The 17,378-nt window shown below is 31.7% G+C and overlaps 3 protein-coding genes across 5 annotated transcripts; all 3 read right to left on the bottom strand.

Annotated features, from left to right (window-relative positions):
* Nucleotides 1–2,495: 2,495 nt before the first annotated feature.
* Nucleotides 2,496–5,497, bottom strand: LOC115697050 (protein SCO1 homolog 1, mitochondrial). Its single transcript, XM_030623953.2, has 7 exons — nucleotides 5,197–5,497; nucleotides 4,847–5,038; nucleotides 4,644–4,734; nucleotides 3,698–3,910; nucleotides 3,392–3,481; nucleotides 3,163–3,295; nucleotides 2,496–2,825 (listed from the first exon to the last, which is right to left on the bottom strand). Exons 1-7 carry the CDS (start codon nucleotides 5,350–5,352, stop codon nucleotides 2,717–2,719), a joined length of 984 nt encoding a protein of 327 aa, XP_030479813.1. The 5' UTR covers nucleotides 5,353–5,497; the 3' UTR covers nucleotides 2,496–2,716.
* Nucleotides 5,498–7,857: 2,360 nt separating this feature from the next.
* On the bottom strand, nucleotides 7,858–9,871 carry LOC115697063 (uncharacterized). 2 transcript variants are annotated; one of them, XM_030623974.2, is made up of 5 exons: nucleotides 9,714–9,871; nucleotides 9,332–9,428; nucleotides 8,395–8,456; nucleotides 8,239–8,297; nucleotides 7,858–8,144 (listed from the first exon to the last, which is right to left on the bottom strand). In XM_030623974.2, the coding sequence occupies exons 2-5, from the start codon at nucleotides 9,406–9,408 to the stop codon at nucleotides 8,130–8,132; spliced, it is 213 nt and encodes a 70-aa protein (XP_030479834.1). In that variant the 5' UTR covers nucleotides 9,409–9,428; nucleotides 9,714–9,871; the 3' UTR covers nucleotides 7,858–8,129. The 2 variants fall into 2 exon arrangements, with proteins under 2 accessions (XP_030479834.1, XP_030479835.1); XM_030623975.2 differs by having other exon boundaries at nucleotides 9,545–9,715.
* Nucleotides 9,872–11,355: 1,484 nt separating this feature from the next.
* LOC115697059 (B3 domain-containing transcription factor VRN1) lies at nucleotides 11,356–15,461 on the bottom strand. 2 transcript variants are annotated; one of them, XM_030623970.2, is made up of 5 exons: nucleotides 15,014–15,461; nucleotides 13,367–13,464; nucleotides 12,431–12,731; nucleotides 12,180–12,361; nucleotides 11,356–11,841 (listed from the first exon to the last, which is right to left on the bottom strand). In XM_030623970.2, exons 2-5 carry the CDS (start codon nucleotides 13,418–13,420, stop codon nucleotides 11,596–11,598), a joined length of 783 nt encoding a protein of 260 aa, XP_030479830.1. In that variant the 5' UTR covers nucleotides 13,421–13,464; nucleotides 15,014–15,461; the 3' UTR covers nucleotides 11,356–11,595. The 2 variants fall into 2 exon arrangements, with proteins under 2 accessions (XP_030479830.1, XP_030479828.1); XM_030623968.2 differs by having other exon boundaries at nucleotides 14,560–15,461.
* Between the last annotated feature and the right edge of the window lie 1,917 nt (nucleotides 15,462–17,378).

Here is a 17,378-nt window from a genome sequence, read left to right on the forward strand (position 1 = left end):
GTTATTCATGATTGTAAGACTTTGATTAACTCTATTGGTAATGTTTCAGTTTCTTTTGTGAAACGATCTGCTAATGTAGTGGCCCATCACTTTGCGAAGGCTGCTATATTATTCCCTGATCGTCGATTCAGTTTGGAGGATGTTCCAACTGATTTGCTACCTTGTTTGGTAGCGGAAGTTATTGGTTAATAAAACAATTGATCATTCAAAAAAAAAAATAATAATAATTTACAATGTCAAAAATACGTTTTAAGGTTTTAAACACGCGTGGTAAACTGGAATATCAGAAACTCTATTTTTAACATTGTAAATTATTTAGAATTTTTCAAAAATTTACAGGAATGATACTGTAACTATAACGAATACCACTATAAAAAAAATTGAGAAAAAATATTCCAGCATATGATTTCGGGCATAGAGGTTGCTAAGAGGTTGTTATAGGAAGTAGTAATTGGCACTCCTCAATAAAGAAAATGGTGGTGACTAATTTTTCTTTTTAATAATTGTTGTATATATTTATGAATAATTAGTATTTTTGCTCTCTTAATTTTCAACATTATTTGATTTTGTCTTTTAAAATATACGGATTGTTAAAAATTCTCATAAAATATAATAATTACATAATTATGTCCCTTCTATTAAATTTTATTTCTTTTAATGTTAAAAATTAGTATTTTTACCTCTTAAAATTTTACAAATATTACAATTTTGTCTCCTATTATTAAAAAGAAAAATTAAAATTATAATGTTCTTTTAATTTTGAAGAAAAAACTAATAATAATTATTAAAAAAAAAATAATAAGAATATTAAATTAATTAAAAAATATTAAGTTTACTTAACAAATTTTAATTATTCTTAAAAAATATTTTTAAATTTTATTTTATTTATAAACACTTATCTTAACAAATCAAACAAATATGTTTTGAAGAAAAAATCAAACTTATTTATATTTATAAACTCATACCTTAAAAATAAAGAAAAATAATTAAAAATTGAATAAAAATATAAAATTGTTTTAAAAGTTAAAATTAAATTAAGAAAGGTAAATACCATTTTGGACTCTGTGTTTTACAAAAGTTATCAATTGGACTCCCTGTTTTGTTAAATGAAAAAATAGACACTATATTTTCCATGTTGTACAAATAGGACCTTAAACTAATTTTTTATCAAAATAAAACTTAACAATAATCTGATCTAGAGATGTTATGACGAAACTAGTTACATTTTCCGTATCTGTTAGTGCTAGAAATTTTCTTAAAGTTTATTATATTAAAAAATAAAATTGTTGAAAATTGAGCTCGGGATTCTATTTTTACCATTTTAGAAAATATAAGGTTCATTTTGTCATTTAACAAAACAAATGGTCTAATTAGTAACTTTTGCAAAACACATGACCAAAATAGAATTTACCTAATTCAGAAAGTGGTATGTTTGCTCAAACAAATTTAGATTTTTAGAGAAAAAAATAAACTCAAAACAAATTTAAATTTTACAAATATTTAAATTTTCATATATTTTTTAAATCTAAATGAATTTTTTAATAAAAAAAAATTTTGATTCACACATAGGACATTGCCTCGAATTTATAGGCACTCTACGGAGAATCAAAAAGTCTTTTGTTAAGAAATGATTGTTACTAGCTTGTAAGAGAATATTGTTGTAAATCTTACTAATTCAAAATTTCTCACCTTTTCTAGCTTCGAAGATATCTTTATAGGTGAATTTGAGTTTTAAATGAACAAACTTTCTCCTATATCAATTCACATCCAACTTCAATTCATAAGCCCAAAAATCTTAATCTTTTAAGTAAATCGAATTAATCCATAAATTTGGTGGAGTGCCCAAACATAGTTTGCTAAGGAACCCTTATTCTATCAGTACCCTCTCTAAGACCACCTCCTCCATAAATTTTTGGTTTACACACTAGCTCTCAAGAGGCCAAATACTTTACTATACTCTTTTTTCTCTCCAAAGAAAATTTCTACTAAGCTTGTATATGTCGGTCTATTCACTTTGTTGTCGCTTGTTCGCTCTTTTTGAAAATGATTTGACATTTTAACTTACCCTTAAGCGTTTGTAAGATTTAGTCATATTTAGAGCTCGTTTGTAACGTCGTATTAGATTGTATTGTATTATATTAAATTAGATTATATATTATTTTTTTTTTATATAATACTATATTTAATTTATACTAAAATATTAGATATTTAAGTGTTCATAAAAACTAATACCACATAATTTTACATAAAAATATTGCATAAAATATAATTTAATATAATACTATTCAATACAATACGGCATACCAAACAAACTCTGTACAATCATTGTATATTACATATATTTATTATTTTTTCACGTGATTGTTTCTATTAGTTTCCTTTGAAACAATAATATTTTTCACAAATTATTTGTTAAATATTTCAAGAGTAGTGGGATTTATTCTTATTTTCTAAAGCAAAAAAGAAATATCTTAATAAAACAAATTATTAAGAAATGAAAGTTCAAATTGGATGCTCTCCTTTATGTGTGTAATAAAACAATTATTTCATAATATTTCTCAGCAATATTTTAAATTCCTTATAAGCCTCAATGTTTCTAACACCATTTCATCATACTCTTCTGAAATGGTCCAAGAAATTGGCATATCGATCATAGTCCAAAAATGAATAATTCCCAAAGGCACTTTGTGTCTGTCAACAAGAACAAAACTGAATTCTACTTCTTGTAGTTCTTTATCTCCTCGATTATACCATCAGTAAGTGAATCAACATCATTATTCTTTCCAAAAAATTTCACAAACTGCATGTCAGGACTCATCAAGTACCTGCAAGAAATGTCCATGCATACACATATTAGAAGACACAAGAAAAATCGAAAAAATGGAACGAAAGAAAGAAAGAGGATTGAAGCGGCAATAGAAATAGGCAATGTTGATATTTACAATATAATGAGAACAATACTGTGTATGTAAAATTCTGCAGCCTTAATTATATGATCTAGAAGTTATAAGTTTACTCCCCTAAATAATCTTATGAACCCACCAGGATTATGGTAGGAAATATCATTTGGTGAAAATAGTTGATTAGGGAAAATAAGCAAGTTGGTAAGGAGTTCAACAAAGTTATTTCGTTAAAAAAAATGGAATGAAGGAGGAGGCATACATGACTATGGAATGATCAACAAGATAATCAGAATCTTCCTCTGCTGTCTTCATATAGTAGACTCGATATGCACGAGCAACACTCCGGATCTCATCTGGATCTCCTGTTAACCCTATTAACTTTGGATGGAACTCTGGTAGTGAAAGAAAATAAGAAATTACATAACAGAAAAATTAACCAATGAGATAAGAATAAACATTGAACATTCATATATGGAAAGAAAAAGCACCTTTGACATATTCAGCAACTTGCTCGACGGTATCTCTCTCGGGATCAACAGAGATGAACACAGGTACAATTTCAAGCCCTGCTTTTTTTTCTACACAGGAATATTTTTATTACAGTAAATTTTATAGTAAAATGTTATAACTAAGTCTAACATGGTTACAGAGAAACAATATATTTTCTCAAAAGAAAAACAGGAGATTTCTAAAGGCAAAGGAGGTGAGAAAGGAGAAGTGAAGCCTTAGATATTCATCCAAATCCTAAAGCATCATAACATAGGAATGAATGGAACACAGATACATAAACTTACTTATTTTATCAATTGCAGCAGCTAACTTTATTAACTCATCTGGGCAGATATCAGGACAGTGAGTAAAACCAAAGTACAATAACGTCCATTTTCCCAAGAAATCCTTTTCAGTCACTCTCTTTCCTTGATGGTTGATAAGATTAAATGGGCCTCCAATTGCAGCTTTTCCAACAGCTGGTCCTTCTTTTACTTCTTTTGAAGCAGTATATATATCTACAACAGAAAATTTCACCATAAATATACTAAAATACTGAAGAGAAACAATATTTACTCACTTTCTTTTTGCTGGAAGTGAACCCCATAAAACACAGGGTTTACAAATATATTGAGATAAAGATCTAGCGGACATAGAAAAACAGAGGAAAAAAACCGAAAACAAAACAAATTGAGCAGTGTAACACCACAGGATAGTGCATACACAGAAGAATGCATCAAACTAGGATCTCCAGGGAAAAAAAGCGAATGGCATGACATTTCAGAAGCACAAAAAGTAGGCATTCAAAAACATAAATGGCACCAAGCTATGGCTGTGCTTAACTGAATCAGATTGTGCAAAAGGACTGGCTTAAAAACTTTACAATTTGAATCTGATTGTGCCCATGTTTTTCAAGCTTTGAATAGGAAAGATACGGACCTCTCTTGCTTAGGAGCTATTCTTGACGATTTGCATTTTATTCAAAAGAAAAACATAAATGCCACCAATCATATTTCTAAGCTTGAAACAAGTTCCAGAGATGAGATAATTGCAGATCCAGTATTAAATCTTCACTCCTAAAAGAACAAACTTCAAATACACACAACATGATAGATATTGTATTTTTTTTCATCTATATTAAAACTTTTGAACATCAAACAGAAACATCCAAGCAATTTTGATTCAGTTCATGAGACCTGAATCCACTAGCACAGCTAACAAACAAACACCCTACTCACCATAGTAATCTACCTTCAATATGTTTTCTCTTTTTCGTATCATAGTAGAAGATAATTCCCAGTCCAGTGGCTAACAGCAAAATAAAACTCAACCAAGAAACTGGCTGCAAAAGGTCAACACAACAAGGTCAGAAAATGTCAAGCTTCTCAAATTAAACCAAGAAAAAAAGTTGATATAAATCAATACAAATGAAAAATATGTAATTGTATTTGTACCCCTCCGCGAACAGATTTCCCAGAATCGCTTTGCTTCTGATTCGATTCCCCGGATTTCTCCTCTTTGCCAGTATTAGCTTCTTCTCCTACTTTCGATGCTTCATTTCCAGCATTAGTATTAGGCGTCGTAGTTGAAAATAGACATCTCTGATACAAAGTTAAAGATTGTACTCCAAGCCCTCGAGGCAATACCTAAAGATTTTCCAAATCGAAGAACTACTTTATTTTCACAGAGTTCTAGATCAAACCGACAAAATTTGCATTGACAAATTTGAAAAGACGAAGGGAAAGCACGAACAATCGTGTCAGAGATTTGTACAAAGTGAGAAATTTGAGAAAAGTGCACGAACCGATTGTAGAAGAAGAGCAAGAGGTCGTCGAAATTGAACCGCGTCATTGAGGTGTGAAGATGGCAATGGAGATGAACATCGTTGAAGACGGGAATAGGATAATGAGCGATAGAAATAACGAAAGTGGTTAGTCTTCCTGGAAATGGTGGACGCCATTGATGAATTTTGCAGAGGTTTTTGGATGATTTCTTCTGAAAAATTAAGGGTTTTAGCTTATTATTATTATTATTATTATTATAGTTTCGGCCGAAAACCTTAGAATCAAGATATAAGGTGCAGGGCCAGCAATGGAGTTTTTGGGCCTAATATAAATAGTGATATAACAAAGTTCTAATAATTGCATAAAAATGGTAATTTTCTAAATTTACATTCTTTGCAGGGTAAATAGCGGCATAAGTATCCAATGTTTTACGTTTGTAAGCCGCATAAATCCAATGTTTATTTTTAGCGCTATAAGTACCCAATATTTGTAAAACTGTAATTTTCTTTCAGTTTCGTCAGTACAAACTCTGTTTTGAATTTATTAAAAGGACATTTGAAAGTAACTGATGTTATATACTTCTATCTAGAACCAAGGATCTAGAATTTGGACTTTATATTTGACCTGTTTAAGACAATAACAGAGTCTGTACTGATAAAATTAGAGAAAAATTACAGTTTTACAAACATTGAGTACTTATGCCGCTGAAAATAAACATTGAGTTTATGCCGCTTACAAAAGTACTATCACACTGAAATCTTTTCAAAAATACTGTGTTTTTATAAAACAGCAGTGGAACACAAAACAGAACAATTAAAAACAACAATAAAACAACTAAAAAACAATCGCAGAACAACAGTGAAAACTTAATACAGTATACTGTATAAAACTTACAAAGTATTTTTGAAAAAAAATTCTATCCCAAAGTATAAAAGTTAAAAATTTGAAAATTTCAGTATGTGGTATAATTATCCCAAAATAAAACGTTCTTTGAAAATAAAATTAGACCACATGGTCATTACAAAATAAGTCTGTTGGAATAGTCGCTACAGGTAAATTTCAGTAAATTATGCATAACTTTCGCATTCGGACTCCAAATGAGATGGTTTAACATGTTTTGAAAACCTGAGAACGAGCTCTATCATTTTGGATTCCATAAGCTCTTCGAAAAAATGATGAAAATATTGTCGAAAATTAGCTCAAAGATCTAAGTTCGTCACAAAATAATTTACACCCTTAAAAAAAACACATCAAATCTATATAAAACTTAAGAAATAAATAGTACTTCATCTAATAATTAACTAGAAATTAGTGTACAAATGTGCAGCCATCAACACTCAATTCATAAAACTACTTAGCTTGAATACCATATGATTAGGTATCGTATGAGCAGGCCCGACAAAATTCTTGTGTAACTTCTTCGATTTCATAATAAGGAGAAATATAATAGTACGTTACTTGAATCTAACACAGAAGCATCATTTTTCATTGATAGATTGAATTTGGTTTGGCTCTTTGTGTCGGCTTCAGGACATTACTACTTTTTTTGGGGAATAAGTTGAGGAATACCTTTGTTTTTGTATGCATTAATTAAAAATACACTTATATTATATTTTATTAAAATATATCCACGAGTTGTCCAATATACCCTCACTCTTTACTTAAATCCTACTTAAGTCTAGCATATAACTTATATTGACTTAAAAATTTAATGTGGACATTATCTATAAAAGTAGATATATCTTATAGAATATGAAAATGAATGTAAAAATTTAAATAAGTAAAGTAAAGTAGATATATAATGTAATTTTCTCTTCTTTTGGTACCTGGGTGGATTGATTGGATCGATTCCAAGAAGTCCATTATGGACCACCACCAAACTTGTCCTTTAAATTCATGACTGGAAGGGAAAGGAATGAAATAGTCCATGAAGCTAAGAAGTTGCCAGTTGAGATAGTTATCTCAATGGCTAACCAGTAGATAATGGATCACATACACTACGCTATTCATCTTCAAGAGGCGACTCCCCGATGACTACAGCCTCTGCCGGGATGGCAACTACTCTGTTGGAGCAGCGGCGCTCGGAGAGGCCTCTGCTCTTGAAGCTGCAGCAGATAACTTGGTGGTGCTTAAAAGCTATAGGAAGGTCATCTTCCAATAACATCCAAGTTGTGAGAGAGTTCAACCTTGAACCCGGGTCAGTGTTAATTTACAAGAGCTTTGGTCAAGATTAAGAAACTGTGTTGGGAGGCTTTGGTAATGCAATTTTATGGCACACAGTGGGTAGAAGGGCTTCTTTGACTATCATTCTGTTTCTGGTTTTTTAATGAATTAGTTCTGGTGTCCTTGTTGGAGACATTTAGGGTTAATTGTAATTGTATATACATTTTTTTTTTAATGTTGTATGTTATATTTATTTTCTTCTAACGAATTAAACTGTTAACTTGATTTGGATAAGGAGAAATAAAATGAAACCTAAAGATTGTTAACTTGATTTAAATATGGGTAAATAAAAATGAAATCTATAAGGATTAACATAAATTGACCCTGAATGAATTAGTAGAAATTATATTAACTCTACATTTTCCCTTACTAAAAGACAAAGATATACTTTAAACCCTAATATCATAGATTTTTTTTTTTTTTGATGTATAATATCATAGGGAAATGATATACTAAAGTGAGAATGAAACAATCGCATAGATTTGCCAATAAGGGATTTCTCCATCAAACCTCAAACCCCAATGTTTTTCCATCATTTATTACATAGTAAGAAATAAAACAGCACATAACATTTAATACAACGTTGAACTGCAAATCCCTCATCTTTTTAAAATAAAAAAGAAAAAAAAATGTATAAAACTTTCTTTCTGGTTTCAGCTCTCCATAGAAAAGGGAAACATAGCAATTTACATGTGTTGTCTTTTCGAAGTCCAATAATATCACCATTTCATTAATGCTTGTTTGACTGCAATAAGTTAAATCAATTTTTAGTAAAACACTATCCCAAAAACACACACACACACACACACCAAATAAAGATTTTGGGCAAAACAACTGACCTCAAAGTTCTTTGATAGGTCCTTCATTTGTTCAGCAAGTTCTTGCCTTTTCTTTTGAGCTACAAGAACACATCGAGGAGAAATGACATTAGTTCAACCTAAGCATATAGTATAGTTATCTAAGACCAGCAAATATTATTCAATTCAAGACTATACCCAAACTTGACACGTCTTCAATTCTCCTTGATGTCCTCACAGCAAATCTTTGGAATGCAGGGCTGAAGGAAAACTAAAATAAGTTCATAAACAATTTAACACTTCGGTAGTGCATAGAGTATGCAAGTTATTTGTTTTACTGCTTGTCTGATAAGTGAGATGTGACTGTGAGTATGAGAGTTTCTAAGCTATAATATCACCCAACAACCTTCAGAATTCATTAATACTGTATTAAGAAACCAACTCGATCAAACCTCACTTTCTTTTTTGCCAAAGTGATATAGCGCGAGTTTATATAAACTATACAGTGTACACCACAAATATTCATGACTAAAAATCTCAAATTGATCACTAATTACTAATTAGGGAACAGATTATCAAGTCACTAAACAGAGTGGAAAATACAGATAATAACTTGGTTCTATCTACATGTAACAACCCATACAAGTCCCGTTATAAGTTTTCTAAATAAAAACATAAAAGCAACCGGTGAGTTTCATTCAGCAATAAGGGAAAACTACCATGAAAAAAACGCATCAAACCAGAAAAACTCAAATATGATATTGAGATAGCTGGAAAAAAAAACCATAGATAAATAATAATAATAATCATAATACAGGGCACAAAAAAGCCAAATTCTCGACCTTCTGAGCTGCAGCATATGACATTTTTAAACTACAGATTAAACATATCAGAAGATTTGAAAAGAGACTATTCCTAAAGGCCTATTCGGTACTATCATTTCATGTTTGAACTTAAAATCAAATCAAATGTGCGAATTTATAACACAAATAACATCCAAAATATATAGAAATCCCAAAACTTTTTAGCTAATAAACGCAAGTAAAGTAAGCATAATAAATTTCTCTATAGAAATGGAATTGAAAAAACAAATGCCCAAAACATCTTCAATGAATAAATCTCATAAAGTAAGTACCTGTTGGCAAGGCTGTTAACAAGAACCTCATTAACGAGGTAAGAAACAACTCTGTGCATAAAATTTCCACCCGCCATGATACAATTTGCTGAGTAATCTAAAATAGCATCAAATAAGAACGCCCGATTCGTCAGAATAACAATAAAAGACAAAGTTAACTAAAACCCTAGTCTAAATTTTGATTATCTACCCAGTACGAAACGAAATGCTTACAATATTTCACAAAACACCTAATTCGTGTATAAATTGAAAAACGATAGGATAAAAATCGATATCGATATAAAAAAGTTGGTAAAGAATAGGGGATATAAAAATCAAAGAACGAAATTCCCTAGAAACTGATAGGAGAAGAAGTAGAAGAAGGAGAAGACGATTTCAAAACCTGAGGAAAGGAAAGACGAGGAAGAAGAAGAGTATCAAAGTTGTAGAATCACCCAGAATTTTAGGTTGTTGAGAGTGAATCTCGTATATATGTGAAAGCCCAAAGCCCTTGTCTTGGGGCCCAAGGATTTCTCCTTTTTTTGGGCCTGAGGCCCATATTAGGTGCCTTATGTGCACAAAAGGGAGGTTTTTGTTAAAAGAACATGAAATAATTAGGTGGGATTTTAAAAGTAATTTACTTATTAAATAAAATATGATACTTTCAATTTATATAGTATTTTTTTTTATTTTTAAGTATTTTTATGATGTTTAATATTTTATATATATAAATAAATAGAATCATTAAGATACCAATTTTTTATAAAAAAATTATATTTTTATGTTTACAGAATTTTATTTACATTTTTACAATTTTTTATAAAAATAACATAAAAACAATAAGAATACATAAAACTAACACGAAAATAAAATTTAAATAAAATCAAAACAACAACAAAAAATAAAATACAGATAACAAAAAATCAACAACAAATTAACAAGAGTACAACATAAAAAGACCGTATTTTCTGTAAATAAAATTTAAAAAAAATCGTAAAAATGTTTAAAATTCCGTAAAACTATATTTTTGTAATTTTTTTGTTATTTTTGTGTATTTGTAAAATAATTCCTATATGAATTAGGTTTCCAAAGCCGATATTCAATGTTTTATTTGTTTTTAGGAAATTTTATTTGTCACTCATGTTAGAAAAGTCGCTGAAGTTTGATGTTGGCAACGAAATAGTCGCCGGAGTAGCTGTCAGTGTCAAAAAAGTAACTGGAGTTGCTGTCAACGCCGAAATTGGCATTGTTGCTAAAAAAATCACTAGAAAAATCACCAAGAAACAAGTTTTTTCATCAAGATGGATCGGTTACTTTTATATGTCGTTCATCATCTAATCTGCACAAGTGCAAATATCCACACTTTGCGAATTAGATTAAATTAGATCGTACAAATTAGATTGAATTGGATATTTTATAAACACTCCTACCAGCCAAGACTAACCACTACATTTCTCTAAGACTACCCCATTACCAAAGGGAATTTTTCAATGTCTTTGGCTTAAATGATCTCTTACCATGTTCTGTTATTGTACATCAACAAAATCTTGCCCATTATTTCAAAAGAAACAAAATAAATACCCCAAACTTTATACCCTCTCAGTCTCCATTGTTTGTGATCATCTAAGAAATGCCTTTCAGAACAAATTAAGTGTTGTAAGTTTGAAAATGAATGAGATGTATTTGGCATAATGTTCAAGCCACAATCATAGTGAATTTTGTTAAGGAAATAATGCTTGTTGAGTTTCAAAATTTGATCATTATCTACTTTCTAATTTCTAGCAATGACATTGACTTGTGATCATTTTTTGCTATCTATTAGATTAGTGTCCTTTGATGATGATTATAGGTTAGAGAATTGTGAACTAAACTTGACTTTTAGTGCCTAAATTCAAGATTACCAAAGAAAATTTTCAATTTCTTTGGCTTCCTTTCGAAAAGTTAACTAATTAAAAATCCCACGACTTTAAAGAGTTCTACAATAATATCTAAGTCATAGTATATACTATATAACACAAATTTTATCATGGTGTAAAAAAAAAGAGTGATAAAAAGAACGTAACTATGTTGATCGACAACTCCATATATGTTTACACCAATACCAAATTTAATAGTTAAGCATCATAAAATATAATTAGCACAAGTCAAAGTTTTAATAGTCTACCCTAACCACATATACCAAAATCACAGAACAATACTAAAATACCAAATCCCAACATTTCATGACAAACTAAAATACCAATTAGTATGAAGAAGAAAAAAAAAAGATGTACATAATTCAGTAACTAAACATCATCATTTCTGAAAATTGTCACTCTTAGTTTTGCTGGCTTCCGTTTCAGTACCTCAAAAACACAAGCATCCCCTGTGCATAGGGAGTTGGCAGCCAGAAATTTGGACCATCCTGCACAGAAACTGAACCCAGAACTGCAATTTAAAAGAGTCACAGTCCACTGTTTGGTCCCCACTTTCAGTGTTACTTGCTGTGTTTTTGGTTCAAGATAACTCCGAATGAATTGTTCTGGAAGTTGCTGCAGAAGAAAAGCATAAATTTTGAATAACTGTATGTTAGTTTAGGTGTGCCTACTAATACTTGTCCATGTGTACTATGAACTCCAACTGTATTAACTGTTTATTTTTGACAGTTATGTTCGGTAGTTTACTTCTAACAGCCTAAGTGTATAAATAGATCCAAGGCTCACTTGTAAACATTAAATCATTCAATTGTAATAGATACACAAAGTAATAAAAGCTACTTAGTTTTCTGGATTAAAGCAAGGTTGGTTCCTGTCGAGGGTGATCGATGTTTTTGACTCAACACTGTATAATGTTAATTTAAATGTGATCTTCAACTACTAATACTACTTACCTGTTTATAACGATGGCATTTGTCAGTCCTTAAAATTCTGCGGAAAACAGGATGCTTTGAAGGAAAGCGGCTAGCTTCTTCGTAAGCTTTGGTACCTTCGTAAGTATTATACGCGCCTACATGCCTACTCTGCTTCCAATTCTTGGTTGTGTGATTTTCAGCTTTAGCTTTCTTGGACATGCCTACAATCAACAAAAGCAAAGAATTATCATATCTCATGCCTTATAAGATATTTTAAGTTTGAACTATACCTTCTGTGTCAGACTTCTCCCTTGTGAAATTTGGAGAAGAAAAACGTGTATAGTCAATTTCGCAAGTGCTTGTGTCATAGATAGATGTATTAAATTTTGACCTCCCTCCATAGGTGAATTTCAGCATGTATCCATAAGATAGCTGATAATGCTTTACGAATTCCGGCCATCCTTCTTTGAGGTATAACTTGCCATCTTTGGAAACCAAACCTATCTTCCATTTATGGCTACATGGAAGAACAAACGATACAGTTTCGGCCAATGTGTGTCCTTGCAGCCTCACAAACTTTGGTGGAAGTGCCTACATGAATCACAGCATGTACATGAGAGAGTTTGCTGATAAGAACCTGTTCAGAATATTCAAACCAGTAGCCAAAATAGCAGCAGAACACTAGGCAAAACTGTAGGAAATGTATATTGAATATATGAGAAAACCAATTACAAACAGATGGGAGCCCTTAGGCCCCTTTGATGCGAAGAGTTTTACTCAATACATTGCATACCCTCCTATTCTCTCACTCACCTATGTATAGTAATAATTTCTCACTCAAAACTACCCTACCAAACAAAGACTCATTTACCCTTTTTATTTAATATATGCAAGCACACTTACTAATCACAGGCCTAACATTTGCAAACATACATGTGTATAATTTCAATCAGGCCAGTTTGATCTTTTTATGTTATAATATATTAACAGACAGCTTTAATGAAATGGTTGATAAAAAGTCTCTTGATCTGTATTCAAACTATGCAGTGTGTAGTTTATTGCAAAGTTTGATATTACTTGTTCCAATACATGATCTATTATATGCCAGTAAAAATTTATTTATTGCATATTTTTGTATTGACTAACTAATTGCATCTATATATACATCAAAATATTACAAATAAAAACAATATAGGAACTATAAAGCCATGAAAGAACATGCTTACCCATTGTGTCATTGAATAGTCATCATGAATCTTGAAAAAGCAAAAACTAGTCATGGTTCAAGTCTTCAAGATAACCCTCTTTCTTGTTCGTTTTGAATCTGTTTAGAAAGTGAAATTGTACTGGGTTGAATTAAATAATAAATGTATGAAACTTTCATTCTAATCCTAATCATACTTGGTGATCTAAGAATGCAACATGGTAACTTGTAGTAGTTAGAAAATTATATACATGATATGCAATAAGCATAATAACAAACAATTATTCTTTTGGAAAAGGAAGAGGGGGGAGCTGGCTATAACAAACAAGGCCAAATAAAAGTAATGGACATTGTCATACATAACCAATACTCAGACTTCTTTTTTCAAAAAAAATGAAATAGAAAAACTAGTATTGAACCATGAATACTTCATAAAACAAAAATCTAGAGAATAAAACATACTGTGGTTTGATTCTCCAAGTCAGCTACATTTTAGAATTTGATTGGTTAAAAATTTATGTCTTGGACTCCAACCAAAATCAGAAAGCTGTTAAATCAGTTGGCTTAAAGACTTGCTATTATTATTCAAAAAAAAAAGACTTGCTATTCTTAGCAAGTGCTAGCCTATTGTTTCAACACAGTAAGACCAGAGCATATGCAATATCCATATATATAAAAGATAATTTCATAAAAAAAAATCCAAAATTCCAATGGCCAGACTATGTAATTCTATAATACATGAGGTTATGAAAGTTTCGAAGGAATCTATTAACTACATAGATTACTAGCAATTTTGTAACAGCTAACCTCCTCTGTTAAGAGAGGTTATTTATTTCTGCCTTAGTTTAAAGTTTAAATATAAATATACAAGCAATTCAAACAGATTGTGAGGCTGAAGAACTTCACCAAGATCAAAACTTGATGGATTCTCACCTATACAAAGACCAATAATAGATTAGAAAGTAGTTAAAAGTGAGCAAAAGATTGACAAACATAAGTAAATAAAGAATGGTCTTAACTAATTAACTCTTGAGAAATCTGAAGTAAAACAAATACTAACTGCTGGTTTGTTTGCTAAAGAGAATATCTTACAGATCATATATATACACCTATAATCTCTGTTGAGAAAAGAGATAACAAATAAAATGAAATAAAAATTAAGGGAAATAACAGTGTTTGTGAGATGTTGAGAACAAGAATCAAGATTTAGTATACCAGACTCTACTTCTCCGATGGTGAGAACCTTCACAAAATCCCTAAATCTCACAAAGTAAGAGATAAAATGTATATTTAAGATGATGGACTCAAACTCAAAGCGTGAATAGGTATATAAATATATATATGTATATGAAACAAAAGCATTCAAAGCGTGAAGCCTTTTCAAAGAGTCAATAAACCAATCAGAAAACACTAGTAGTAACAGTTGAAAGGGATTCAGAGGACAGAGAAATGATTTCAGTAATTTGGTGGTATCAGCTTTACCCGTAGTCTGTGATGGAGTGATTGAAAAGCATTAATACAAATTAAAATCAAATGATCAGTACATAAATGTCATTCACGTTTAGGGAAAGTTCTTAATTCATGGACCTAAAGAACAAGGCAACGGGCAACCACAAATGGAAAAAGAAAAAACAGAGAAAATCAAAGGTACGATTTTCTACTGATTTACCTGATTCTGCAATGTCATACTGCCAGTGCTTTTCCGGCTGTGGTTGTACGGAATCAACTCCATTTTGACCAACTTTTCTGGCCGGAGATACCTTTCTCTTCTCTTCTCCGATCGTACGGAAAGGGCGCCAAACCATTTTTCGTTTTAAGATGGGAAATTTGATTTTATATACTTAAAAAATTAAAAAAATTTATTATTAAATCAAAAATCTAAATCTTAAAAAAACTATGATTTTTTTTTTCAAAACCCCAAAAATACCCCCTCACAATTTACTCATTCTTTCTCTGCATCATATCTCTCTCTCTCTCTCTCTCTCTCTCTCTCTCTCTCTCTCTCTCTCTCTCTCTCTCGCATCCCAACCGCCCACCCTCACCACCACCTCCGACCTCCATCCTCCGACCTCCGACCCTCACCACCACCTCCGACCACCCGCACCAACACCCTCGACCCAGCCCTACTCTCTCGGACCACCCAAAAGTCGCACCCCCTCAGCCCACTCTCTCTTCCTCTTCTCTGAAATCGCAGAAAAAAAAAAAAATTTCCCCCAGGTCCGATGGTCGGACCATGGGGTCCGACCAATCAGACCCATCGGACCCATGGTCCGACCATCGGACCCATGGTCCGACCATCGGACCTGGGTCTCTCTTTCTCTCTCTAAAAACGCAAAAAAAAATAATAAAAATAAAATATATAGGTCCGATGGTCGGACCGTTGCGTCCGATGGGTCCGATTGGTCGGACCCCATCGGACCTGGGGGAATTTTTTTTTTTCTGCAATTTCAGAGAGAGGAAGAGAGAGTGGGCTGAGGGGGTGCGACTTTTGGGTGGTCCGAGAGAGTGGGGCTGGGTCGGGGTGTTGGTGCGGGTGGTCGGAGGTGGTGGTGAGGGTCGGAGGTCGGAGGATGGAGGTCGGAGGTGGTGGTGAGGATGGGCGGTTGGGATGCGAGAGAGAGAGAGAGAGAGAGAGAGAGAGAGAGAGAGAGAGAGAGAGAGAGAGAGAGAGAGAGAGAGAGAGAGAGAGAGAGAGAGAGAGAGAGAGAGAGAGAGAGAGAGAGAGAGAGAGAGAGAGAGAGAGAGAGAGATGATGCAGAGAGAGAATGGGTGAATTGTGAGGGGGGTATTTTTGGGGTTTTGAAAAAAAATGTCATAGTTTTTTTAGGGTTTAGAGTTTTGGTTTAATAATTAATTTTTTTAATTTTTTAAGTATATAAAATCAAAATTCCCTTTAAGATTAACTATAACTCTACTTTCATTTTACTTTTTTTTACACTTAATATTATTATTTTAAAAATATAAAATTATTTCAAAATTTATAATATTATTTTAACTAATGATATTAAGTGTACCAAATATATACGGTTAATTGTTAATTGAATAACACCCTAAATTTACTATTAATTGAATAGTTTGAATAGTTTTACTTTTAAAATTTAAACTTAGGATTAAATAGTTAAGAGTAGGGATGCACATTTTCTTCACAGGGCTGGAGCCTCGCCGGGACTCGCCTTTAATGGGGCAGAGATTTCCCGTCTAAATGGGGAACAGGACGGGGACGAGATTACTTTTTGTCCCCGAATGTTAAACGGAACAGGGATAGCGATCACACTTCTCGCCCCGACGGGAACCCGTTTAGTATTTTATCTTATATTTTTAGTAATTTTTTTGTAATTTATAATTTATAATTGTATTTTTTTTTTAATATATTAGTATTTTTTATGAATTTTAAGTTGTGTTTTGAATAATTATTAGTTTATTGAATAATAATTAATATGTAGTATTTATTATGAAATATTAGTATTATGTAATATTATAATTTAGAGAAAGAAAATAGAGAAGAGATGAGAATTTTCTGAGTGTTTTATTCCAATAGGTGATCTCCTATTTATACACATACAAGAGTCAAATATTAAGAAACTAAAAGAAAGGGAAACTAAGAAAAAGGGAATGTTGATTACATTAATGGTAATAAATAAAAGATTTGGACATCCACATAATTAATACTATTTATAACACTCCCCCTTGGATGTCCATAATAACTGCCTCATTAAAAACCTCGCCGAGAAAACCCAGTGGGACAAAACTCGGTCAAGGAAAAAAGAGTGCAGTATGAAATTACTCCCCCTCATTTTGGCATTCGTGGAGATCCTTTAATCGACGCATTCCAATCTTGTGAACCATCTTCTCAAAAGTTGATGTTGGTAATGACTTCGTGAATAAGTCTGCAAGATTATCGCTTGATCGAATTTGTTGAACATCGATATCACCATTTTCTTGAAGATTGTGTGTGAAGAAGAATTTTGGTGAAATATGTTTAGTTCTGTCTTCTTTAATGTACCCTCCTTTAAGTTGAGCTATGCAAGCAGCAT

The sequence above is a fragment of the Cannabis sativa genome, chromosome 7 (genome assembly GCF_029168945.1).
Source record: "Cannabis sativa cultivar Pink pepper isolate KNU-18-1 chromosome 7, ASM2916894v1, whole genome shotgun sequence".
NCBI classification, from domain to species: Eukaryota; Viridiplantae; Streptophyta; class Magnoliopsida; order Rosales; family Cannabaceae; genus Cannabis; species Cannabis sativa.